General features: G+C 53.9%; 2 protein-coding genes across 5 annotated transcripts; both read left to right on the top strand.

The window, feature by feature from the left end:
* Positions 1-118: 118 nt before the first annotated feature.
* Positions 119-7,632, top strand: STOML2 (stomatin like 2). The gene is made up of 10 exons (XM_032097624.1): positions 119-223; positions 1,970-2,122; positions 2,401-2,500; positions 3,495-3,553; positions 3,808-3,909; positions 4,538-4,672; positions 5,774-5,918; positions 6,249-6,328; positions 6,530-6,658; positions 7,363-7,632. Exons 1-10 carry the CDS (start codon positions 173-175, stop codon positions 7,492-7,494), a joined length of 1,086 nt encoding a protein of 361 aa, XP_031953515.1. The 5' UTR covers positions 119-172; the 3' UTR covers positions 7,495-7,632.
* A 598-nt stretch (positions 7,633-8,230) lies between these two features.
* On the top strand, positions 8,231-25,197 carry PIGO (phosphatidylinositol glycan anchor biosynthesis class O). 4 transcript variants are annotated; one of them, XM_032097607.1, is made up of 11 exons: positions 8,231-8,312; positions 8,769-9,262; positions 11,133-11,276; positions 12,359-12,482; positions 13,457-13,616; positions 14,779-14,952; positions 16,799-18,368; positions 18,871-19,074; positions 19,345-19,547; positions 20,327-20,397; positions 20,996-25,197. In XM_032097607.1, the coding sequence occupies exons 2-11, from the start codon at positions 8,770-8,772 to the stop codon at positions 21,114-21,116; spliced, it is 3,264 nt and encodes a 1,087-aa protein (XP_031953498.1). In that variant the 5' UTR covers positions 8,231-8,312; position 8,769; the 3' UTR covers positions 21,117-25,197. The 4 variants fall into 4 exon arrangements, with proteins under 4 accessions (XP_031953498.1, XP_031953495.1, XP_031953499.1 ...); XM_032097604.1 differs by having other exon boundaries at positions 8,247-8,352; XM_032097608.1 differs by lacking the exon at positions 20,327-20,397 and having other exon boundaries at positions 8,247-8,352; positions 20,996-21,101.
* Positions 25,198-25,419: the final 222 nt, after the last annotated feature.

Genomic DNA, 25,419 nt, shown 5'->3' on the forward strand with positions numbered 1-25,419 from the left:
GCTGCCGCTCCCAAGCAGAATCGCGGGGCGGGCGGGCGAGCGGAACCGGGGGCCGCGGCCGAAGGAGCCGGAGGGACCTATCCGGGTGGCGCACCCGGAAGCAGCGCGGCTGCAGGGGCCTTCCGGGCGTGAGGGAGCGGCGGCGGCGCCGAGCGGGCGGGCGGAGGGGGCGATGCTGTCGCGGGCGGGGATCCGGGCCCGGCCCGGCCTCGGGCTGCTGCAGGTGCGGGGAATCCAGCGGGGAGGGGCGGGGGAGGGAACGGGGAGAGCTCAGGGGGTGCCCACGTGGGGGAGGTCCGGGGTGGCGGGTGCTGGAGGGGCCGGGAGAAGGGGGCTGGGTTGGGGGCACCGGGATAAGGGGGATGGTGTTGGGGGCCTGGGAGGTGCTGGGGGGGGGACTGGGCAGGGATGGGGTCAAGGGGTGTGGGGGGGAGGCAGAGGGTGGACAGGCGGGGGGGGTCGGAGGTGGGGGTTCAGTGGGGTGGGGGTTTCGCGGGTCCGAGGAAGAGGTGAGGGGGACTTGGGCAGGGATGGGGGTACGGGACGGGGGTTAGAAGGGGCTGTGGACAAATGAGTGTCGGGGAATTGAGGAGATTGGGGGTATTTGTGGTGTTGGGGCTCCGGGAAGGTGCTGGGGTGGTGGTGAGGAGCTGAGCAGGAATAGGGCTATGGGGACACGGCGGGTGAAAAGGATAAATGGGTATGGGGGGACTGAAGGGGAGTCGGTGTGGTGGTGTTTGAGGTCCGGTGAAGGGCTGGCGGTGTGGGGGCTCGGTGGGGGAGAGCTGGGCAGGGATGGGGGAAGGGGTGCGGCGGAGTGTGCAGTGGACAGACGGGTATGGGGGATTGAGCAGGGGCAGTGGAGGGCAGTGGGATAGTGTTGGGGGTCTGGGGAGAGCCGGACAGGGATAGAGGTGAAGGGCAGGGCAGTGGTGTAGAGGACAAGACAGGTATAGGGAGACTGAAAAGGGCGGTCAGTGGGGAGTGTTCGGGGCTGGGGAAGGGCTGGGGTGGAGCAGGGGGATGGACAAGGAGAGAGAGAAAGGAGGTGAGGGGGTTGGTACAGCGGACAAGTGGGCATGGGGGCAACTGAGGAGGTGGGGGTTCAGTGGGATGGTGGTGTTGAGGGTTTGGGGAACACTGTGTATGCGGAGGAGCTGGACAGAGACCGAAGTGTGAAGAGGAGAGGTGCAGAGAACAAGTGGGAGTATGAGGGGGACTGAGAGGGAGGGGCCAGTGGGGGGGTGTTGGGGGTCTGGGGAAGTGCTGGGGTGGTGGTGGTGACCTGGGCAGGGATTGGGGTACAGCGGGGTTGCAGAGGAGGCTGTGGATGAATGGGTATGGGGAGGGCCAGTGGGGAGTGACTGAGCATGGGGTGGTGAGGTGGATTGTTGTAGGAGAATTGGATGCGTGGAGCTGTAGAGGTGTGAGCTGGGTTGGGATGTGGGAAGGTCGAGGGAAGCTGTGTGAGTGACAGTCTGTGGGGAGAAGGGTGAGGGAATGCCTGGACAAAACAGGTCTTTGTGGGGAGCCCAGGAGGCAGCCAGAGCTGCGGAGGGACAGGTTGTTAAAAAGGGGTGGCCTGGGACTGAGGTGAGTGAGAGAGCTGGGGGGAGTGGGCCTGAGCAGGTTATAGGGACTGAGCGGGGCAGAAAAGACCCACATGCACATGCCTCATTGCCCTTAACAGTGGCAGGGAGGCTTTGTTCCCCCTCCAGGGTGGATGTAAGAGGAGCAGAGATGTGCAGAAAGCTCTCACATGGGAGTGAGCCCCCCTACACCAGTGGAGAAGACTATCCCTGGGGCCCAGGCCTCATCCCTGTGGGAACACCCTTACAGCATGGGCTTGTTTGGGGCACTGTTTCCTGCCCTGGTCTCTGGGTTGTGAGCCCAGATGGGGTAACAGGTGTGGAGCTGGGCTCTGAGGTGCCAGCAGCTGGCCTCAAACCTGTTCCATCTCCTCTCCCAGCACTCCCAGCAGCTGAAGCGTGCGGCACGGCTGGCCCCAGCTCCGTGCCGCTGGAACTCCGGGCTGCCCGTGAACATCGGAGTGCTCTTTGTGCCGCAGCAGGAGGCCTGGGTGGTGGAGAGGATGGGCAAGTTCCACCGAATCCTCGAGCCTGTAAGGAGCAGCTTTTCTCCCCTTCTGGATTCAGCAGGTTCCTAAAGCTGTAGCGAGGCGCGTCCTTTGCACGAGGATCCGAGGGGTGGTGGGCTTAGTTTCCCAGGCTGAAATCCTTTTGGCTGCCTGTGGATTAATTTTTCTTGGTGAGGTGTTTAAAGCACTGAGTAACCAAAATGCCCTGTGTGTAAAATGTGTTTGCAGTGTGTGGCATGTGCTTTTGTTGCACAACTCTGTCTAGTCTGGCTATCAGCCATCTAATCCTACCCTTTTCCCAGGGTTTGAACTTTCTCATCCCTCTCCTGGATCGGATTCGTTACGTCCAAAGTCTCAAAGAAATCGTCATTAATGTCCCAGAGCAGTCAGCTGTCACACTGGGTGAGGAACAGCTTCTGTGTCCTGCCCCCTTCCTTCCTCTGCATCTGGGGTGAGCAAGGGACAATGTGGGGATGAGTGGAATTGTCCCAAGCTCCTGCACTCAGCTCTGTCCCTTGGTACCCAGGCTTGGCCATAAAATCACAGGATCACTGAATGGTTTGGGTTAGAAAGGACCTTAAAGTTCATCTTGTTCCAACCCCTTACCATGGGTAGGGACACCTTCCACTAGGCTGGGTTGCTCACAGCCCCATCCAGCGTGACCTTGAACACTTCCAGGGATGGGGCAGCCACAGCTTCTCTGGGCAACCTGTTCCAGTGCATCACCACCCTCACAGGAAAGAATTTCTTCCTAACATCTACTCTAAGCCTGCCCTCCATCAGCTTAAGGCCATTCCCCCTTGTCCTGTCCCTCCATGCCCGTTTGAAAAGTCCCTCTTAGCTCTCTTTAGGTACTGGAAGGCTGGTGCTGTGAGTGGGGGCACCTCAGGAAGTGAAGTCCCATGTGGTCTCTCTGGGCTGCAGCTCCCCCTTCTTGCTGAGTTGAATGCACCTGGCCAGAAATACATTTTTGAGGTGCTTTCCTTTATTGAACCACAAAAGAAATTTCTGTTTCTGTAAAAAAACATTTTAGAACAGGTTAATGGATGTAATGTTAATTGACAGCTCTGTTACAGTTTTAGTTATAAGTGGTTTGTTTTAGTTTTTTCCTCCTTAAGTCTTTATTTATGAGAGCCACAGTGTGAAATGCTTGATTTTCTATCTGGAAAATTGGGACCTGTTGTGTACTGAAACATCACAGTGTTTTCTAGGGAACGTAAGATCCTTTTTATGAAGCCTTTAGATAAGAAGATCTATTTCAGCCAATCCTTCTCTGTGCCATGCTGCTATGCCAGCACGGAAAGGGATGACCTGCCCAGCTGTGCTCTGGAAGAGGGGGTTTCCATGTTTTGTTTTTATTGCTTCAGTAAATGGGGCTGTTGTTCTTTCCCAACAGATAATGTCACCTTGCAGATCGATGGTGTGCTCTACTTGCGGGTTATGGACCCCTACAAGGTACAATCCCTGCCCCTTGGGCAGCTTTTCCTGGCTCTGCCCACTCCCTGCTCCCCAAAATGTGTGCTCCAGCCTCTGTGCTGTGCCCAGCAGGTGGGCTGGATACTCTGACTCCTCCCAAGGCTCCAGACTCCACGTTTTCAGCAGGAGTGTCTGGCAGGTTTCTTGCTTTAGTGCTGTGTTTGTCTCTTCTGCCTTGTTCAGGGTCCCTCTTGGCACCCCTATCCACTCTGTTTTGTGCTTCTGCTCTTCAGGCCAGCTATGGGGTGGAAGATCCTGAGTATGCAGTGACCCAGCTGGCCCAGACCACCATGAGATCTGAACTTGGCAAACTCTCCCTTGACAGAGTCTTTCGGGTGAGCTGGAGAGGTGAATCATGGAGCTGCCAGTGTCTCTCAAAACCCCAGGACAGCCTGCATGCCCAGGCTGATGTGCTTAACAACAAAATGCCCTTTGCTTAGAGGACTTATGGCTTCTGTTTCAGTTGACCTATTGGTGAATCCTTGGAGATGGGTCTTGTTTCGGTTGTTTTTGTAACAGGAGCTATTTTTTGCCCTGCCCTGGGTTATTTGGAAGGGGTGATGGGTGGCATGTGCCCAGACCCAGCTGGTGCAGCCATGTTTCTCTTAAGTCACTGACTCTTTGCTCAGCCCCAGTGATGAATATCCCTGACCTGGGTGATGGGGTGCTGTAATCCTTGTAACTGCATTTGCTGGGAAGAAACTGGAATTGTTGACATTCTGTTGTATCCAGATGTATGCCAGATGTTGTATCCCAGCAGCTTCAGTGTGGGGCACTGCCCTCCCTAGGAGGTGGTGACCCCTTCAAGAGCTGCAGGAAGCACCTGGCCCTGCCTGAAACCTGTGGAGATGGGTTTTTCTGGCAGACCTTGGCCTGTGAGGGAGGTGTCTGTTTTCCTCCTGACACCTCTCTTGTGCTCAGCACCTCTTCTCTGCTCTCTGCTGTTTCTTTTGTACCTCCCAGGAGCGGGAGTCCCTCAACGCCAGCATCGTGGATGCCATCAACCAGGCTTCAGACTGCTGGGGCATCCGGTGTCTGCGCTATGAGATAAAGGACATCCACGTGCCCCCACGCGTGAAGGAATCCATGCAGATGCAGGTGAGGCTCTCTGGGAGGGAGGTCTGGAACAAGAGGGAAGCCTCCTCTTCCTCACTGCATCACAGAGTCACAGAATCAGTGAGGTTGGAAAAGACTTCAGGTCAAGTCCAACCTGTGACCAAACAGTACCTTGTCAACCAGACCATAGCACCTCCAGTCTTTGCTTAAAAACCTCCATGAACAGCGTCTCTAGCACCTCTCTGGTAGCCCGTTCCAATGTCTAATCACCCTTTCTGAGAATAAATTCTTCCTAATATCCAACCTAAACCTCCCGTGGTGTTACTTAAGACTATGTCCTGTCATCCTGTTGCTGATTGCCTGGGAGCAGCCCCCATGTGACTACAACCTCCTTTCAGGTAATTGTAGAGAGTCATAAGGTCACCCGAGTCTCCTCTTGTAAACAACCCAGCTCTCTCAAGGGCTCCTCATCAGTCTTGCGCTCCAGATCCTTCCCCAGCTCCATTGCCCTTCTCTGGATGCTCCAGCACCTCAAATATCCCTCTTGAATTGAGGTGCCCAGAACTTGACACAGGACTTGAGGCATGACCTCACCAGTGCTGAGTACAAGGGGAGGATCACTTCCCTCATCCTGCTGGCCACACTATTGTTGATACAGGCTATGGTTCATTATTGTTACCTGTGCAGATTGGGCAGCACCCACCCCTTACCTCAGGAGGGCACTTCGGCTGGAGACATAAAGCTACTGAATAAATATATCCTGTCATAATTTTTGTGGTGATGACCCCTGCCTGCTACATACACACCATGCCAGCTCCCTTTAAAATCCCTACTGGGCTCTGTGGGGAAGCAAATCCCAGAGCTGAAGGTCTCCCCTTGAGGAAAGCTGGACACCAGATCTCTGGGCTGGAAGGGGAGGAGGCGAAAGCAGCTGTCCATGTAGGTGTGGACAGGGCTGGGAAGGGCTGCGTGACGTGAGGAGCAGAACCAGCCCTTGCCAGGACCACACAGTGTTCTGTAGCTGCATTCTCATGCTTTGTAAGCCATGCTTCCCCCAGCAGGACGGAGGAGCATGTCCTTGCCCCACAAATGGGATTTCCCCAGCACAGCCATGGCAGGCTGGTGTCTGAGCTGTGCTTGCAGGTGGAGGCAGAGCGACGGAAGCGGGCAACAGTGCTGGAGTCAGAGGGGACGAGGGAGTCAGCTATCAACGTGGCTGAAGGCCAGAAGCAGGCCCAGATCTTGGCATCAGAAGCTGAGAAGGCTGAACAAATCAACAAAGCTGCTGGTAATGCCTTGGGCTAGAACATGTGGGCATCTGTAGCCCTTTGGACTGAGAGGTGGTGCTGCTGGGGAGAGACTGCATCACTGTGGGCCAGGCTTCCTCAGCCACTTCTGATCCTTCCCTGCTGGGGCCTCAGGCTGAGCACCAGCTCATGTTGCTGCCCCGCCCCAGCCGCCAGCAGCAGCAGGAGGCATGTGCCAGTGTTGCTGTTGGGGAAGAGACAGCCATGCATGCATGAAATTGTCCTGATTCGCTCCCTGAAGTGGTTGGGATTCAGTCCTTGTAAGTGCTTTGTCGTGATTCTGATGTGCTCCCTGCTGTGGTTTGTTGTAGGAGAAGCCAATGCCATGCTGGTCAAGGCTAGGGCCAAGGCAGAGGCAATTCAGCTCCTGGCAGCTGCTCTGGCACAGCAGGTGAGTGATGGCTGCTTGGACCAGCCACTGCTTTGGTGCTGGCACTGGGGGAGGTAAAACCATGGGCGAGGTGGCACCTGGCTTTCTCCTGGACACTCCCTGGCACCTTCAGCAGCAGCAGGGAGTGAAGATCTTTGGTGGGCTGGGGATACAGGCAGGGATGAGCTGTTGGTGGCATGTGACCTGTCTCTCTGTTCCCAGCACGGCAATGCTGCTGCCTCCCTGTCGGTGGCAGAGCAGTACGTGAACGCTTTCTCCAAGATTGCCAAAGACTCCAACACTGTCCTGCTGCCCGCCAACACCGGCGATGTCACCAACATGGTCGCACAGGTCAGTGTAGTCTCCTGTGTCCTGGGCTGCATCCAGAGCCCCGTGGGCAGCAGGGGAGGGAGGGGATTGTGCCCCTCTGCTCCGCTCTGCTGAGACCCACCTGGAGCACTGCATCCAGCTCTGGGGTCCCAGCACAGGAGGGACAGGGACCTGCTGGAGCAAGCCCAGAGGAGGACGCCAAGATGATTGGAGGGATAGAATGCCTCTCCTACAGGAAAAGGCTGAGAGAATTGGGGTTCTTCAGCCTGCAGAACAGAAGGCTCTAGAGAGACATTGTAGCGCCTTCCAGTACCTAAAAGGGGCTTACAAGGAAGATGGAGAGACTTTACAAGGGCGTGTAATGATAGGATGAGAAGGAATGGCTTTAAACTGAAGAGTAGGTTAAGATTAGGCATCAGAAAGAAATCCGTTCCTGTGAGGGTGGCGAGGCACTGGAACAGGTTGCCCAGAGAAGCTGTGGATGCCCCGTCCCTGAAAGTGTTCAAGGCCAGGTTGAATGGGGCTGTGAGCAGCCTGGTCCGGTGCGGTTTGTCCCTGCCCATGGCACGGGGGTTAGAAAAAGAGGATCTTTAAGGTCCCTTCTAACCCAAGCCATTCTTGCTCTCACCCAAGTGAGTCTTGCTCTGGGGAGGTGAAGAGGGCCCCATACTGGGGCCTGGCCCTCTCCTCTCCTCCCCTCCCTGTGACTGTCTCATTCCTTCCAGGCCCTGGGGATCTACACCACACTGACCAAGCCACAAGCTGTGAAGACCCAAGATGGGATGCCCCAAACCCATGAGGACTCCCAGTCTCCTGCCGTGGAGGTGCTGAAGGCAGAACAGGGCAGCTCCAGCTAACAGGGCTGGAAGGATCCCACACCCTCTCCTGAGGCCTGCCGGCAGTCCTGTTCTGCTGTGGGCAGTCGCTCTTCTTCCCTTAGTCCCTATTTTATATTGGATTTAAATCATGTAATAAATGGTAACAGTGCTGCTGCAGCATGTTCCCTCGTGCTTGGGTGCCTGACCCCAGTGTTCCATGCTGAAGGGGGACCATCCCTCCTCAGCAGGCTCCTGCTGAGATCTCCCATCGACATGCAGTCACATGCACGAGTGGCAAATTAGATACTCTGAAAAAATTCTTCCTGTGAGGCTGGTGAGCCACTGGCACAGGTTGCCCTGGGAAGTTGTGGGGCTCTGAGCAACCTGGTCGAGTGGAAAGTGTCCCTGCCCACAGCAGGGTGTATGGAACTAGATGATCTTCAAGGTGCCTTTCCAACCCGAACCATTCTATGATTCTTTGAATTTGGGGACCCCACTCCTAGGAAGGATGCCTTGCCCAGCACATCACGTCTCTAGGAATGTGAGCTCCTGTCATCATCCCCTTCTCTGTTATCTCCCAGAAGTTGTCCCTACAGTGCATGACTGTGCGTTCTCTACAGCAGGCTCCTCACAGTGCGCACCACAGGGCGAGGAGCGCGTCTGTCGATTAATTAATTAATAGATTAATTAAAACAACACCCTCGCCGTTAAGAGTGTGCCTCGGTGAAGGGAGGTGCGCGGGGACCTCCCGGCCGCCAGAGGGCGCCGCCGCCCCGCGCTGCTCCCCGCGGTGCCGCTCTAGCGTGGTCGGCGCCACGCGCGGCGCTTCCGGGGGCGAGGGGCGCCCGGAGCCGCAGGTGGGACAGAACGGGAGCGGAGCCCCGGGGAGAAAAAAGGGTCTGTGAGGGCCGGAGGGGAGTCTGGGGCTCGGGGGACACAAGGGTGGCGCGGGCGTGAGGTGGCGGACCGGGAGTCGGGGGTGCAGGGGCGGGGCTGGGGGTGCGTGAAGGGGGATGGGGGTGTCGGGAAGGGGATGGGGGTGCGGGAGAAGGGCTGTCGGTGCCGAAAAGGCTCTGGGCAGCGCTGGGCAGTCGGGAGGGAGCAGGGCTCGGCTTCCGCTCAGGAGGGGATGCAAGGAGGTGCGTGGGGCAGTTGCGAGGACGCGGAGTGGGACCAAGGCAGATCAGGCTGGTGGGGGCTGCTGCGGGACAGGTGCGTGTGCGAGGTGTTGGGCCGGGGGTGGGTGCTGGTAGGGAGTGGTACCGGCCCAGGTAGAGCCGCGGGGGGTTGAGCCTGCCTGTCCTTCCCTCCAGGATGCAGCGGTGGCCAGTGGTGCTCTTCTTGGCCTGGGTTTGCTTTCTCTTTTTTGCTGGTATCGGGCTCTTCATGAGCGGCTTCCTGCTCAGCCGGATCGAGCTTGCCAGCAGCAGTTCCTGCGCAGACCCACTCGTGCCTCCACCTTGGGAGAGGCAGAGCCTCCCGCCGGGCTCCTGCTGGGCACCGCAACGCTTTTCCAAGGCCGTGCTCATCATCATCGATGCCCTCCATTTTGAGTTCGCCCGCTTTGACCCCGCCAAGACCAGCCCACTGCCCTACGAGAACAAGCTGAGTGTCCTGCACCAGCTGGCCACCTCCCAGCCCCGCCATGCCCGGCTCTACCGCTTCCGAGCTGACCCCCCCACGGCCACCATGCAGCGCATCAAGGGCCTCACCACTGGCTCGCTGCCCACCTTCATCGATGTGGGCAGCAACTTTGCCTCCTACGCCATCCAGGAGGACAACCTGCTGGCACAGCTGGTGCAGAACGGTGGGTTCCTGGCTTTAACCTCAGGCAGGGGAGTTTCAGGCTAGATACGAAAAAAAAAATTTTCACAGGCATAGGAGTAGGTTGCCCAGGGAGATGGTGGAGTCACCATCCCTGGAGGTGCTTAAGAGGCTTCCAGATTTCATGCTGGGTGATGTGGTTTAGTGGTTTAGGGTTTATAGTGGTAAGTGGATGATTGGATTGGATAATTTTGAAGGTCTCTTTCAGCCTTGGTGATTCTTTGACAGGGGCTATTCAGCCTGGAGAATAGAAGGTTGTGTGGAGACCTCGTAGCAGCCTTCCAGTACCTGAACGGGGGCCTACAGAGAAGCCGGAAAGGGATTCTTTATCAGGAACTGTAGTGATAGAATGAGGAGTAATGGGTACTAATTGTCAGAGGAGAGATTTAGGTTAGATATTAAGAAGAAATTCTTTACTATGAGGGTGGTGAGACACTGAAACAGCATCCCCAGGGAGGTTGTGGATGCCATCCCTGGCAGTGTTTAAGGCCAGGTTGAACGGGGCTCTGAGAAACCTGGTCCAGTGCGGGATCCCTTCTAACCTCTTAACGTTCTATGATTCTGTGACTCTGTGTGGGCAGGGCAGCATGCAAACCTCTGCTCAGATTAACCTGTGTTCAAAACCTTGATTCCTTTCTCCCTGGGAAGGGCACTGCTTACAACAGCTCCGCCCTGTGAGCTAATTGTTTTGCCCTGCTTAGTGACAGTTACCTAAGGCAGAGTTGTCATGCAGGCAGGGTGTCTCCAGCTGGTGCTTCGAGTGAGAAGTAGCTGTGACTATGGCTTCATCATCATCATCTTCAAAGATGACGAGAAAGCAGGTGAAAGTGGCTGCACTGCTGGTGCTTGTCCCAAGGTCACCCCCAGGAATGCCTGCAGGAAGCCAAGGGCATTCGGTCATGCCGTGTGAGGCGCATGATAGGGGAGGAGCCAGGTGTGCCAGGTGGTGGCAGGTGTGCCATGGGGGTGTCCCTCAGGCAGCCAGCCTGCCTGGACGGCTACCTGCACCTGTGAGGCAGTGACCTCATCCCATTTTCATTGTAGTTTGGTGCTGCTGGGGGGTGCTTAGTGCAGCTGTAAAGGTCTTGTTATGGTGGGATAATGGAGTAGAGGGAACAGGACAGGCCACAGTGGGTTGTTACCCAGAGAGACTTCCTCCCAAGGCTCAGACTGGACTAAGGCAACATGACTTTGTGTGAGCAAGGTGGGCAAATGCAGTAGATCATCTGAGGCAAAATGCAGCAGTAGATCCAGTGCCAGAGCAGCAGCCTTAGAGGAAAGGGTTCCTGCTCCCAAGCTGAAGAGGCCCTGTGGAAACACAGCTGGCTGATGGCAGGCAGAACAAGCAGAGCAAGGGCGGAGGGAAGCATCAGTGCTTTTTTGCCTTCTCTTTTCCACATCTGAAACACCATCACCATTGTGTTTAAAAGCCAGAGCTCAGGACTCATGTCTTCTACTCTATCACCTGCTGCCTTGCATTTTGCAGTGGGGTCACAGGCCTCTGGTGAGGGTTTGTCTGGTTTGTGCTGCACCCCCTGCAGCCACCTGTGTTGTGGTGGCCCAAGAGTCTGCAGGGTGACATGACAGGTGAGTGATAAGTTGTGAGGTTGTGCAGGTGGATTTGGGCAGGGGGAGCACTCAGGGGCTTAAAGACAGGGCTGGTCCCTCCCTGTATTCAAAGTCATTTGCAGTCAGATGGTCGTTTTAATTTTAGGTCAGTTTTGAGTGTGGGTTGGAGAGGAGCCAGTGCTCCAGACCCTGACCTGGGTCTGCCCAGGCTCTTGGGATTGTTGTGGTAACAGCACGACTCAGGAGGTCTCCATCTCTCATTGGTTCCTTTCTGTCTGGCTCAGGAAGGCGAGTGGTCTTCATGGGTGATGACACATGGGAAGGACTCTTCCCAAAGAAGTTTTTCCGCTCGTATTTCTTCCCTTCTTTTAACGTAAAGGATCTTCACACTGTGGATGATGGGATCCTGCAGCATCTCTATCCAACTGGTAAGCAGCTCTTTCACCAGGGCATGGATAAACATTGGCCTAATGTGGGAGTTCAACTGCAAATTTGAGGTAGGGCTGAAGGCTTTTTTTCTGTTGCAGAGCAGCACTGGCCAGTTACATGCTGCTGCCCAAGGATTACAGTGCTCTAGCTGGATTTCCACGGATAAGCCACTTCTTGGAGTCCACGGACCATTTCTGTAGATACCTTTCCTCTGTCTGGGACAGAGTTTAGGTTGTTGGGATCAGGTTAGCCTTCTACCTCTGTCTTACAAAATACCCTGGCAGGCTGGAGACAGAGGAGCAGCTTAACTTTGACATGTGGCTGCCCAGGCAGGCACACAGTGCTCTGGGAAAAACACAAGTCAGGAGGCTGAGACACAGCACTGCTCTGAGCAAAGCATTGGTGCTTCCTAGTCATGGGAAGAAGATGAAGCATGAGATTGTTTGAGAATTTTAGGTGATTTCCACCTCCCTGAGGTACTGGGACTAAGGGAAATGTTCTTTCATTTTTCTGTATGTGAATCTAAGCGTGCCTTGTGTGAGAGCTGCAGTTCATAATTTAACTTCAAATATGTTGGTTTTCATGTGTCAAAGCCCTGAAGCAGTGGGGAGAGGCCAGAGTAACTTCCTAACTAGGGACTGTGTTGGTGTGTCATGCCCTTGTCCTGGATGGGGTGCACAGGGGCACATTGATGGGTCCAACCTAAAATATCTTCAGGGAAAGATGGGAGTTCTGGGTTCTCCTTTTTCTGAGCATACCTTTGTTTTAGCTCGGTTTGTGGCAGTTTTGAGGTAAGTTCAGGATGACTTGGGTGACATTGTACTGTTCCCTTCCTGAGGAGTGGTGAGAAAAAACTAGGGATGCTTGCTAGGCTTTGAGATCCCTGTGCCATTACACCTAGGAACCTGTGGCCAAGAGTGCGCCTCACTTAAAACCTGCATTGATTTCCTTGGGAGCTGGCAGTGACAGTGGCAGGAAGGGAAGAAACAGTAGTGTCCAGGGGCAACCAGGAAGTTCTGGAAGGAAGATCCAGGCTTAGAATTCCAGCCTGGTGTGTGATAAGTTTGCTTTTGTTCCACAGTGGACAGTGGTGAATGGGATGTGCTGATTGCTCACTTCCTTGGCGTCGACCACTGTGGGCACAAACATGGACCTGACCATCCCGAGATGGCAAAGAAGCTCACCCAGATGAATGAGATGCTCAGGTGATTAGGGTGGGGTTGCTAGCTGGCCTCTTACTTCAGCCGGACTGCTGGGATCTTCCTGGGGAACTTAGAGACACTGAGGGCAACATGGGATGCTTTACTGAGCCTGTTAACATGGAAAACAGCTTTGGCCAGCTGGAACCCCAGCTATAGGCAGTGTTGCTCGCAGAGATGCGTGTTGAGAGGTTTGGTTTCAGAGGTAAGGCTGCCTTCAGGTCTCAGAGCCTTGGTTCTCTACCAAGCCATGAGACGATAGTGCAGCTGGAATACAACTGAGCCTCACTCTTTCCATCTTTAACATGGAGATTGTCCCACTAAGGTCTGGCTAACGTTTGAGAAGCAGATGGAGGACCCTGGCTAGGGAATGAATACTGCATTTACCACACAGACCCATGAGTTGCACCTTTGAGCCAGAGGGCAGGATGGGATCCAGAAATTTCAGTCATGCAGATCTGTATCAGCCCAAAATGCTGCAGCTTTTGATTCTTAGGAGTGCTCTAAGTTTTGCTGCTAGAAGGAGTTGGTAACTTGCCCTGCTGTATCTGAGAGCACAGTCTATATTGTGTCATACTTACAGCATCCTTCAGGGACTAATCCCTCCTTTTTTCTTTTGAAGTGGGAGATGGCTCACACAACATGATACATGACCCAAATAGAGGCAGCCTAAAATTTGGTTATTGTCAGGAGCATTTCTTCTGAATTGTGTTTTGTCAAGACCCCTGAAGGCACTGTTCAGTGGGGACCCAAGCAAGATCAGTCCACTCTGTCTTAGGACTCTGGATTTTCAGTTTGGCTTTAAATCACCAATTTAAAACACCCTGGTCCCTAGCTTGTAACAGTTCTGCATCAGCATTTAGTTTTGCTCACACCTTTTTGTGGGCTTCACCTCTGTGGTGCAGGCAGATGTCCCCTCCCACCTAGGCTAGTTGAGCCCTTGTCCAGGGAGAAGTTGACCTTCCTTATCTCGATGACAGGTCCTTGGTGGATCATGTGGGGAATGACACTCTTCTTCTGGTGGCTGGAGACCATGGCATGACAGAAACTGGAGACCATGGTGGCGACAGCGAGAAGGAAGTCAATGCAGCACTGTTTGTGTACAGCAGGACACCCCTGTTTGGCAGTGGCCCTCCAGAGGTGAGAAGCTGACTCTTAGCTATCACTGCCTGAGGTGGTATCCAGGCTGAAAACTACATCCTGGGATTACAGAGAGTGACAGGGATTGTTTAGACTGGGAGGGATGATCAGTCTGTTGTAGAATCATAGAGTGAGCTGAGTTGGAAGGGATCCATTAGGATCATCAAGTCCGACTCCTGGCCCTGCACAGGCCACCCCAAGGGTCACGCTATATTCCTGAGAGCATTGTCCAAACACTTCTTGAACTCTGTCAGGCTGGTGCAGTGACCACTGCCCTGGGGAGCCTGTTCAGTGCCCAGCCATCCTCTGTGTGAAGAACCTTTTCCTACTATCCAGCCTAAATCTCTCCTGACACAATTTCAAGCCATTCCTTCAGGTCCTGTCACTGGTCACCACAGAGAAGAGATCAGTGCCTGACCCTCTTCTTCCCCTTGTTAGGATGTTGAAGGCCACACTGAGGCCCTCAGTCTCCTCCAGGCTGAACAGACCGAGTGACCTCAGGCACTCCTCACACAGCTTCCCCTCCAGACCCTTCATCAACCTCCTGGCTGTCATTTGGACGGTCCCTAATAGCTTAATGTCTTTCTTATATTGTGGCACCCAAAATTGCCCCCAGCACTCGAGGAGAGGCTGCCCCAGCACAGAGCAGAGCGGGACAATCCCCTCCCTTGCCCAGCTGTCGATGCTGTGCCTGATGCCCCCAGGACAGGGTTGGCCCTCCTGGCTGCCAGAGCATTGCTGACTCACAGTCACTTGCCATCAGCCAGGACCTCCAGGTCCCTTTCTGTGGCACTGCTTTCCAGCCTTTTCACCTTGAGTGAGAGGAATGGGGAGTTTGTCACCATGTCCTGAGAGAACAGTGGAAGGGCTGACACAGGATGTGGAGGACTGAAGTGTTTGGAACTCACGTTCAGGCCACTACGGCTGTGAGGGGTGCTTGTGTGGGGCCAGATGTGCTGTTAGACAGCACCTTTCCCTAACATCAACCTGCAGTTCCCAGCAGGCATGTTTCCCATCACAGGACCCTTGGGGGGAGCAGAGCTGTGCTTCTGCCTGGATTCACCTTTGGATGGGGATGTCTTCCCCACTGTCCTTTCACATGAGTGAAAAGCTGCGTTGCTGTGTTCTCTCTGAATTTCTGATTCCTCCCCTGTCTCTGCAGGAGCCTGAGACCATTCCCCAAGTGAACCTGGTGCCCACTATGGCCTTGCTGCTGGGTGTGCCCATCCCCTACAGTAACATTGGGGAGGTGATGGCCGAGCTGTTCTCTGGGGATGGTGACACTGTGTCTGCAGCCTTGCAGCAGCTCTCGGTCTATCACATCAATGCCAAGCAGGTATGGGCTGTGGTAGGCCTCCTATTGAACTAGAGAGGAGAAGGAATGGGTTTTTAACTGCAATCCTCTTCTGTTAGGTGGAGGTGGGGTGATGACATGCTGTTATCTTCATGGGGGACTTATTTTGAAGCATTACATCCTTGCAGTGTTTGCTCCAGTAAAAGACAGCCTCATTTTCCGCAAAGAGAAATGAGAGCCACCTGTTTAGTGCTGTGGTGTGAAAAATACTGTCTGGGAAGGTGGAGGAGGGTTGGATCTAGATGGTCAGAAGTGGATTAGGTAATAGGGGACACTGGTTCCTCAAGTCTGAAGATGACCAGAGGCAAGTCTCATGATTGGAGATTTGAGAGTAAAAGTGGAGGTTTTGATCCTGCTTCAGTTTTGAAGGAGAAACAGTGTTAACAAAAGGCTACTCTAGATTAGTGAAAGAAGGAAAACAGTAGTGAAAGACTAAATAAAAGAAATAACTATGTAACAGGTAATACTAAAGTAGGATACTGAAAGAGCAATTTGTACAAAGTGCAACAAAGTGCAACAGGAGCCCAGCAGCAGAACGACAAAATTTAAATGAGAGTCTCTACACGAGCTATAAAAGAAGCCTAGGCAATGTAGCAGGCTCAGTGAGAGCCTCTATGAGTGATGTGAGGGCCATCTGTTGTGGCTCTAGTCATGCTACAGAACCAGATTTGCCACAAGCATTGCAAGGCATGTATCTCAGCTAAGGGCCAGTTTGCCTTTGAGGGACTCTGCATTGCTGGCAGCACAGGAATAACTCCTCCAGTGTCCAACCAGCTCCTTGGAGTGCCAGTTGGACAGCACTGGTGCAAGCCAGTGAGGAGCTGGAGAGAATCACTGCTGATGGGAAGACAGAAATATTCAGCTCTGTATTCACAGAGCAGCAGAGTCCAGTGACATTTAAAGATCATACGTGATGTTAGTGTGCATTAATCACTGAGGATATCAATCATCATCTGTTAGGAATTAGTGTTATCCAGTCGTACCTCTTTAAATATTTGCATTCATTGTTTGGGGAGGTTTCTGGCTTGATAACAGTGGTGTTGAAGAAGCTGTGGCATTCCACGGGGGCCCATGAGAGAGCCAGTGGATGTGTTTGCCATCCATGGGCAGAGCCAGACTGATTCTGACTGTGCTCTGAGGCAAATGGAAGGTGTGTGAAGTTACGGGTGCATTTCAGGACTGGAGCAGATCTACCCTGCTAAGCAGATGGATGTATGTGCAGGTGCTCTGCCCTGCTAATGCCCCTGTAAGACTTCTTTTATGACTTTAGGATTGTAGCTGCCTCTGTTAATGTCCTCTTGAAGCAGAAAGCAAAAACAATGACCTTTCCTTAACCTATGGTGCAGTCTATTAATGTGCTAGTATTGAATAAAGGGAAGCAGCTTGGTTTGACCCACTGTGAGCTTTTTAATTTGATGTTTTTCCTCAGACAAAACTATAAACTCAAAATGGGGTGCAGATTAACAAGTCATTAATAGAAATGACTTGGACTTCTGGAGGACATTTGCCTTATTGCTGCCAAAGACTCTATAAAAGCCCGTACTGATGCACAGCATTACCAGAGGTGTAGCCGCAGGAATCACTGTGACTGTCAGGATGGATGGATCACTTGAGAGGGATGTCACTTGGCCAGAGGGATTGAATTTTCTGATGGGGACATCCTGGATTTGTGTGACCAGCCCTGGGTGATGTGGCTGGGGACAGGTCTGCCCTAGCATGGCTTGGTAGATTGGGGTTGTTTCCATTCTGAAAGGGCAGTGTAAAGTAGTGAATCCCATTCCCAGTGTTCCCTGTGCTGCTGTCTGATCCCTTGTCGCCTCTCCTGCAGGTGAATCGCTTCCTGCAGTCCTACTCGCTGGTGGCTCAGGACCTGCCAGCAGAGCAGCTCCAGCACCTGCAGGAGCTCTTCTCCAGTGCTGTGGAGGAGCACACACAGCTGCTGGCCCAGGTGCAGGGGACGACAGTGGTGCCTGCAGAGCTGGAATCCAGGCTGGGAAGCCTCATCGGTCACTTCCAGCGCTACTTACGGGAGGCACGGGCTGTGTGCACCCAGTCCTGGGCCCGCTTCCACCCCCTGCGTATGGTGGGGGGCTGCATTCTTATTGCCTCCTCCTGCTTGCTCTGCTACATGGTGTCAGAGCTTGCCACGTCCTCGCACTCTTTCTGTCGCAGCTGCCTCCTGTACCCGCTGCCCTGGGTCCTTGTGGGGGCTCTGCTTGGGCTGGCCCACGTTTTCACCCAGAAGGGGCTGGATCTGCTCCTGGTGTCGTCATGGGCAGCCGCTGCTTCTCAGCTGGGTTTTTTCTGGCACTGGTGGGGCCAGCATCCCAAGAGAGCCCGTTTGGTAGGCAGTCAGCCGCCCTTGGCCAGCAGTGGCCTGAGGCAGAGGCTGCGAGCATGGCTGGGGCTGGCCTTCCCCATGGGCATTCTGTTCTTCCGCTGCGGAGCTATGTTTTCTGACAGCTTTGTTGTGGCTGAGGCACGGGTGGCCCCGTTCCTGCTGGCCTCGCTGGTGATGTTGTTAGTAGGGAAGCTCCACTGGGATGGTCGCCTGACTGTGCCAGAAAGTCCCAAGCAGCAGCTCCTTGGCTTTTCTTCTTACCGGAGAGAGATCTGGTACCTGCTGTGCCTCGTGGCCATGCTCCTGGTCTGTGTGCGCCTCTCCAGTTTCTTCCACCAGTGCCGCGAAGAAATTCCTCAGTGCCGGCCCTCTGTTTTCCTCTCCCCGCTTGCCAGCCTGAGAAACACACGGGCCAAGAACCTCTTCTACCTCCTGTGCGTGGCCTTGCTGGCTGGGCTAGTGTATGCAGTGCAGAGCTGGCTGAGGCACTACGGCAACCTGAACAGCTCGGACCCCCTCGTGCTCTTCGTGCGCTGGGGTTTCCCACTGGTGGTCCTCTGCATTGCCTGCTACTGGGCTGTTGCCTCCAGTGCTGATGACTCTCTTGGCAAACTGCAGGAGCTGGTGCAGGTGGCAGTCGTTGTCTTTCCCCGGGCTGTCTATGGACTAGCATCTGTGGGACTGCTGCTCCTGCTGTGCAATCCCATGACAGTGTTTGCAAAGGACACACGGGAGTTGGCAGGATCCATCGTCACTCCCTACCTGGGGGTTCCCAGCTCCGAAGTCGACTTCCGCCATGTCATCCCTCAGATCTACAAGAGGATGCAGGAGTCTCAGAGGAGCCGGCTGGAGCGGGGTAGCTGCAGGGCCACTGTTGCAGCGTATGGGCTGGGCAGCGTGTACTCAGCAGCCCTGGTCATAGCCCTCACCCTCCTGGGCTTCCTCTTGATGCTTCTGCACAGTGAGCGGCTGAGCTTCGCCTTCCTGCTCCTCTTTGTGGAGGCCTTCGTGCTGCTGCACATCCACACGTGTGCCAGAGGCCTTGCTGGAGATGCTGGTGAGTCTGGGCTCAATAGAGCAACCACTGGATGTGTGATCTGGGCCTCACCTGCAGTGACCTTGCTGTAATTCCAGTGCGAGGAGCAGGGTCCAGTTTCTAGTCTTGGGAAATACCGATGCACTGATCCTCAGGGTACTCTTAGCTTTTTTAGAGCTGCCTAAATGCTCTAGATTTGAATGTATTGTGGGTGGAGGAGGAGTGTCTTGGGTCAAGGAAAGGAGCTCTACACCTACCTCTTCTGCCCAGGGTATGAATAGTCACCAAACCTCTCAGGTGCTGACAGAGTCCAGTGGCGGGGCTACTGGCACCAGCAGAGGGGATGCCAGCTCCTTGCTGTATCTGTGGGGGGAGCTGGACTGTTTCCTCTATCTTAAAAGAGCCAACATGGAAGGGAAACCTGGAAAAAAAGGTCAATAGGCTTTTTTGGACCATGGATCTGTCTTGTTCCTTCATGCTGATATCCCCACCCCCTGCCTCTGCTTTTGTCTTTATCTCTCAGAGCCATTTTCAGTGCCCTGGTATGCAGTCATCTCCTGGCTCCTTGCTGCTTCCCAGTTCTTCTATTCCACAGGCCACCAGCCCATCTTCCCAGCCATCCACTGGAATGCAGCCTTTGTCGGCTTCCACCTTGACCACAGCACGAACCTCCTGCCTGCTGTCCTGGTGGGCGCCAACACCTTCGCCTCCCATATCCTCTTTGCAGGTAAATCAATTTCTTCCTGGGCTGTGGAGCCTGAGCAGACACAGCTCACTGCAGCGCCTTGTCTGGGACTCTGCAGCTGAGCAAGAGGTGCTAAAGGCTTCAGCACCAGCTGAGCAGCAGCATCCTCACTGTTCCCGTTGTGGCACCACAGCAGCCTGCCCTGGAGCTGAGGTGTATGCTTCCTGCACATCCAGGGCCGGATGGCAGAGCCTAGACTCCTCCTCACCTCCTGGGCTCCAGTAACTTCATGTGCCTTTGTCCTTGAGGTAGTTGGCTGCCCGCTGCTCCTGCTGTGGCCCTTTGTGTGTGAGATGACCAACTCACAGAGGAAGAAGCCCAAGAAGGAGTCCCGGGAGGAGCTGCAGGAGGTGGAGGAGCGCATGATGGAGATGAGGCTGCGGGAGTCTCCAGAGAAGTTCTCCACGGCTCTGTTACGACTGGGATTGAAGTACCTCTTTGTTCTTGGGGCACAGGTACGGGCAGAGGCAGGGTGCTTGTGGGAAAGGCTGTCTAGGAGGAAATTGGTGTGCCGTGAGAACTGTGGAGCACTCTGATGAGAGAAAGGGGTCAGCCAGGACACAGACAGGTGGGGGGGTGATGTGTCTGGTTGCAGGTGGAAGAGCAGGTCCCTTTTCAGCCATGCCACTTGCTGTGTGCTTTGGAATGGCATGGAAGCTGCCGTACGGATTAGGACACTTTTCACACCCATATGCCCAGAGTGGTAATGTCTTGTTCAGGAGCTGCATGGTTGTGATCCTACTCCCTGTCTTCCTTACCATTCCTGTCTCACACCAGCTCTGGTTTTCGTATGTGCTGTGATGATATAGGGAGCTAAACACCAGAAACTTGAATCCTGTGAGAGAAGTGAATAGCTTTCTGGGATTTATCCCTTCAAATCATTCTCCCATGTGGTCCGACCAGAGACAGTGCAGGGGAAGGGGGCAAGCCCTGCAGCAGGAGAGCAGGAGTGCCCCTCTCAGTGAAATAGCAGGTCAGGTTAGCCACAGTGTGAGCCCTCCTCTGTGCTGCCCCAGCCTGGCCTCGGGAGGGCCTGCACATACCCCCAGCTGCTTGTGTTTCCTGACTTGAGGACATCATGGAACGGAGTCCTCTTTAGAATGCTCATTCCTGGTGTGTGCCATGCCAGCCTCTCAGGCATGTGCTGTTTAGTACCACCTTCAGATGTGAACCTAGTCCCCAGGAGGTCTCTCCAGAGTCACCTGTAACTTGTTTTTCCTGATCTTCCCTGCAGCTTCTGGCCTGTGTTTGTGCAGCTATGATCCTCAGGAGACACCTCATGGTCTGGAAGGTCTTTGCCCCAAAGTAAGTCCCAGGAGTTGCTCTGATGCTGGATTAGGACTTAAATCCCTGACATCTTGACTAGAGTTTACAGACAGTAATGTTGGAAGAGACCCTGTGATTGATCTTCTGACTCATTACCTAGTAGTGGTTGTAGGAATGTCCCTAACTAATTCCTGCTTGAAATTCAGAAGCTAGACTTAAGCTAGAGCCTAGAAGTTTCTCCTCATCTTAATTTCCAAGGACAAACAGAGCCCAACTGGAAGCTGAGAATATTGTAGGTCAGAGAGCCAAAGGTAAGGATACCAGACCAGGAGTGATAAACCCAGAAATGCTGAACCAGCAAACCTTTGAATTAGCTGGTGTGAGGGGTGGCCTCAGCCTCTGAGGGATTCAAAATCCCACCTGAATCAACAGGTCCTGAGTAGCCTTTGAACCAGAGGAGTGCTTGGCTTACAGGTTTTAGGCAGCAACTGCTGGGGAGTGAATGTAATTCAGGTTTTAGGATGTGAGATGGTACCAGCCTCTCATTGTCAGGAAGATCAGTCAGCTGGAGGGTAGCAGCCTGTCTTTGTAGTGATGCTGGCTGTTGTATCCTTAACTGCCTCTGTTGTGCCTGCAGATTCCTCTTTGAGTCGCTGGGCTTCATGGTGAGCAGCATCTGCCTCTTGCTGGGGATCTCGCTGGTGATGCGTGTGGACTGTGCTGTCAGCACCTGGTTCAGCCAGCTTCGGCTCAGGTAGCCTTGGAGACGTGGGGAGCCTGACCTGCTCGTCGGCCCAGGCTGCGGCTGTCTCCTTGCCTCCCTCGGGTTGGGAGGGATACATGAGCCGCCAGCAACGAGTGCCTGCCACAGCAGTCAGGGATTATCCCCGGCTCCCTGCTCTGTGCTGAACAAAAGGACAGGAGCCAACTGTTCTTGCTCACGGGGATGGTGTTTCTCAGCAGGGGAGGAGGTCAGAGCTCTCACTGGGCTTTTGCTGGCAGCAGGTGGACTCTGCTGCAGGAGCCCAAGAGTGCTGAAGTGCTGCTCTGGTGAAACACCAGCGGGGTCTTGCTGCTACTTTCCTGACAACTGTTGCAATGTGCAGCTGGTAGGCTTCAGTGGCCAGCAGGGTGTCACCTTGACTGTGCAAAGACAGTGACTCATGGAATGGGACCTGCTGAGGAGGGGAGAGGAGGTTAGAAGGGGAGGGAATGTCCCACGGCTACCACTTGTTTTCACGTGCTTGGTTTTCATGCAGGAATCACACTGTGCATGGTTCCATGCAGATGGTTCCTGGAGCCTTGGTGGCAGCTACTCCTCTGTAAAGTCAGTCAGTTGCTCTGTAGTGAGGCCTCTCTTGCCCTACACTCAATCCCATTTTCCTGGTTCTCCTCAGCCCTGTGAAGTGCAGTGGGGAGCACTCTGGGCTGCCTTGTACAGCAGGCTTAGCTTGGGGCAGTGGTAGCAGGGACAACTGTGTCCATGACCAAGAAACTCTCCACTTCTGTTCTCATCCCGTCAGGGTCCCTGTGGGCTGGGTGGTAGCAGCCAAGGCTCCTGATCTCTCCCTGAGTATGTGCTGCTGGACGCTGGCAGTTGACTGTGAACAGTTAAGATGCAGGAGGATGCAGTGACAGAACATGGACTCACCCATACTGGGCCTGGCCAGCAGGAAAGGAGAACCTGGAGTAGCTGTCCCAGCTGCAGGAGTAGCCTTGGTGTGAGCTCCAGCCTGGGAACAGCTACTTGAAAGCCTTGAGAAGGCACCAGTTCTTTTGGGAGATGGTTTAACTCACTGGTGCCTGTGTATGTGCTGGGTGCTATGGACCAGATGCAGTCAATCACATCCATGATCCCATGTTTGGTGCTTGTCTCCCTGTTGGCCTTGGCATTCTCTGTTAGACTTCATGCCACAAGTGAGCTATGCCAAACATGCCCTTGACTGCTCACTGTCGGGAGACATGGTGTTTCTTTCTTTATGGGCAGAAGTAGAGAATGGTGACCATGGTGCCTGGCCACATCCCAGCTCAGTTCCTCCTGCAGTTTCATTTGAGCTGGGATTCATTACTGCCCTGAACCACTGTGTGGCATTACTTGGTGCTATGAAACCTTTTGTCTCTTTCCTCTCTGGATAGAGCCAAGGACTGCTTGCCTGGGATTTCTGCAATCCCATTAATTTTTAACTCATGCACCATGACTGCCCTTGTTTGAGTTCCTTACTGCAGACTGTTAGCATAACTCCAGGCTCTTCCTCTCCTCTGCCCTGCAGAATCCCAGGGAAAATGTCGTGTCACCTCTCTCATTATTTCATTTCTTGGCATTTTTCCCAAGTGCTCAGTTGCTCTGGCTCTTGAGGGCAAGTGGAATTTTGTATTTTAGCCCTGCAAAATGCCTGCTCAGGTGATAGGATGCAATTCCAAGGAGAATAAAACTGTTCTAATATTAGGTTTTCATTGCCTGGCCTGCTCTTGAGCTGCTGGCTGTGCTGTGCTACCTCAGCCTCTCATCTCCTCTGCTCTGTGGTCCTGCTCAGTTTCACCTGACACAACCAGGGACTGGTTTGTAGCTGGTATCACACCCTGGCCTGCCTCACTGCCTGGATGCATAACACCAGTGCTAGGATAAGGAAGGGGCAGCAGCAAACAGTGGGGGAAGCTGGAAGCTACAGGAATGCATCAGCCCACAAATAAAATGGGCTTAGGCAGTCACACCCTTAAAAATAGGTTATTTGCTGAAAGCTAACTCTCTGGTGGCCATAATGCTTCTGGAGGAATGAGGGGTGCATCGATACAGGGAGGAGGAAGGGGGTGGAGGTAGCAGATACCCAGTAAATTTTCATTAAATGTGATGTTAATCTGGATAACACACGTTGCTAAACCCTGAGGCTGGAGCTCAGATAGGTCTTGTTGTAACCTCATAACCTGGTCAGGAACTTTCTGCCTGACTGTATTTGTGCTGGCAGAAGTCCCTGTGGTCACTGATAGTGTAGGACTGACTCCTGACATCCCCACAGCTGCCATCCAGGCCCCTTGGCTTCCATCTCTGGGACTGGTTCCTCTTTCACTGGTCACTCCAGTGCAGCTGAGCCTTCCCATGCTCGCTGTTCATGGTTGAAGCACTCACAAGGGGCTTGGGCATCCTCTCCTCACCCCTCCATGTCACCCCTCTGTTGTGTGTGGGCTCATGGTCCCAGGAGACCAGGGAGAGCAGAGGGAACAGCAGAGCTGTAGCGTCATCAAAGGACACACACTTATCTCGCCAGAGACTAAACAAAACTTGCAGCAGAAGAGCTGCAAGTACATTCTTGTCACTGCAGAGATGCCACGGAGTGCTGGCTGCTCGGACACGGCAGACTGGCTGCTACACCAAAGATTTCAGATTCATGAAGATGAGTTTTCCACGGGCTGGAGATGCTCTTGCTTCTTTTCACTGACTGTTTTAGCCTTTGTCAGCCTTCCTCAGCTGCCGTCAAGCTGATTGTTTGGCTGCCATTCTCCTGAGCATGCCGGGGATTAGAGAGTTAATTCCAGTCCAGGGCTTGGTGGCCTTGGAAGCAGATCATGCTGCTGATGCTAGAGCAGACAGGGCTGTTTGCTGATTTAAAACCCCAAGAGGGGATTGCCTCCTGGTCCAAACCAAGCCTCTTTGGGAAATCTGGTGTGCTGGGGAGTCGGTTTTTCCCCACATCCCTCCAGAGAGGTTGTTGTAGGGCCCCACTTGTCTCTCCTGGACAAGTTATTCCAAGTGGTTTATTTCTGGTCCCTGTGTCCCTCGTTGAGTGTGACAGTGGACAGAGTGCTCAGCTGAGCAGTTTCCATCCTGCACTCCACAATCTTTCTGCGCTTTGGGCTTAGCAAGTGTTGTGCATGTGTTTTTTGGGGAGAGCCATTGGGAAACTTTCCTGGCTCACGCCCATGGTGTGTCCCATGGTCCTGGCACAGAACAAGAATTCAGTTGTGTCTCTTTTTTGCTGCCTAGAAAACAGTGACCAAAACCTGCAGCCACTGTGAAGGGTTGTGAGTGTTGAGAGCATCCCTCAGCTCTGGTCCATGGGGCTAACATGGATCCCAAGAGATGCCACTGTTTTGAGGAGCCCAGGGCTCGCTCTAGCTCTGTTCCCACAGCCGTTCCTCTGTCCTATCTCTCTCTGGTTTCCCCTCAACTCTTCAGGCTGCTTTTTTATGCCAAGGCACAGTCCCAGTCTCGGTGTGCATGTCCCCCCTTCCCCTCAGGAAACAGCAGTGCCAGTGTGTGCGGAGCAGGGCTGGGGAGCGCTGCTCTCTCCCCCGAACCCTGACTCAGTGCACCACGTGGCTTGGAGCAAGATTGTTGTTTTATTTTTTATTAACCTCTGTGTGCCTCAGTCCCTCATATGGGGAAAAAAAAAAAGGGGATGGACCCAGTTGTGGAAAGCAACCTGGGAGCTCTGCATGCAGCATGGTGCTACACTTTCCTGGGTGTCTACATACCTGGCTGCCAACGCTTTCATTCACATCCAGCAGCTACACCTGGAAGGTGGAAGCAAAGCTCAAGTCTCTGCTGGCTAGCAGAGCCTTTTTACTTTCAAAGACTGCTCCAAAACAGGCAAGCTGGCAGTGCTGGTTCACCTGGCAGCCGTGGTCCTTGAGATTGGTGTCCTGCATCCAGCAGCGCTGGGTATGGCACAACTGACCCAGGAAGGCAGCCAGGGAGGGGTCACTCCGTTATTAAATTGTGTAATTAATTAATTAATCGGGAGTGGGGTGAGGTGTGAGTGGAAATTTGCTTTGCGAGGGTGGCACAGGGCTCCGGGTGGCTGTGAAAATGATGTCTGCAAATAAAACTGTGAGAGCCAAGGAGAGTTGTGTTGTCTCCTTCCATCTCTTTCCCCAGCCTGTCCGGGATTTCCTTTGTGGGGAACCCTCATCTACAACTTCCTCCTGAGGGGACGTGGAGGGTTAGGCACTGATCTCTTCTCTGTGGAAACCACTGACAGGACCCGGGGAAATGGTCTGAACCTGTGTCAGGGGAGGTTTAGGTTGAACTGGGGTCCAGGACTCTGGAGGTTCAGGAAAAGGCTC

This window comes from Corvus moneduloides, chromosome Z, assembly GCF_009650955.1.
Source record: "Corvus moneduloides isolate bCorMon1 chromosome Z, bCorMon1.pri, whole genome shotgun sequence".
Lineage (NCBI taxonomy): Eukaryota > Metazoa > Chordata > Aves > Passeriformes > Corvidae > Corvus > Corvus moneduloides.

Excerpts from the sequence above, each read along its gene's own strand:
- STOML2 (XM_032097624.1), top strand. The coding sequence starts at position 173 with ATGCTGTCGCGGGCGGGGATCCGGGCCCGGCCCGGCCTCGGGCTGCTG. Across the intron at positions 4,673-5,773 it reads AGGAATCCATGCAGATGCAG|GTGGAGGCAGAGCGACGGAA; the intron begins GTGAGGCTCTCT and ends CTGTGCTTGCAG. Across the intron at positions 6,659-7,362 it reads TCACCAACATGGTCGCACAG|GCCCTGGGGATCTACACCAC; the intron begins GTCAGTGTAGTC and ends CATTCCTTCCAG.
- PIGO (XM_032097607.1), top strand. The coding sequence starts at position 8,770 with ATGCAGCGGTGGCCAGTGGTGCTCTTCTTGGCCTGGGTTTGCTTTCTC. Across the intron at positions 14,953-16,798 it reads ATCACATCAATGCCAAGCAG|GTGAATCGCTTCCTGCAGTC; the intron begins GTATGGGCTGTG and ends CCTCTCCTGCAG. Across the intron at positions 19,548-20,326 it reads TCTTTGTTCTTGGGGCACAG|CTTCTGGCCTGTGTTTGTGC; the intron begins GTACGGGCAGAG and ends TCTTCCCTGCAG.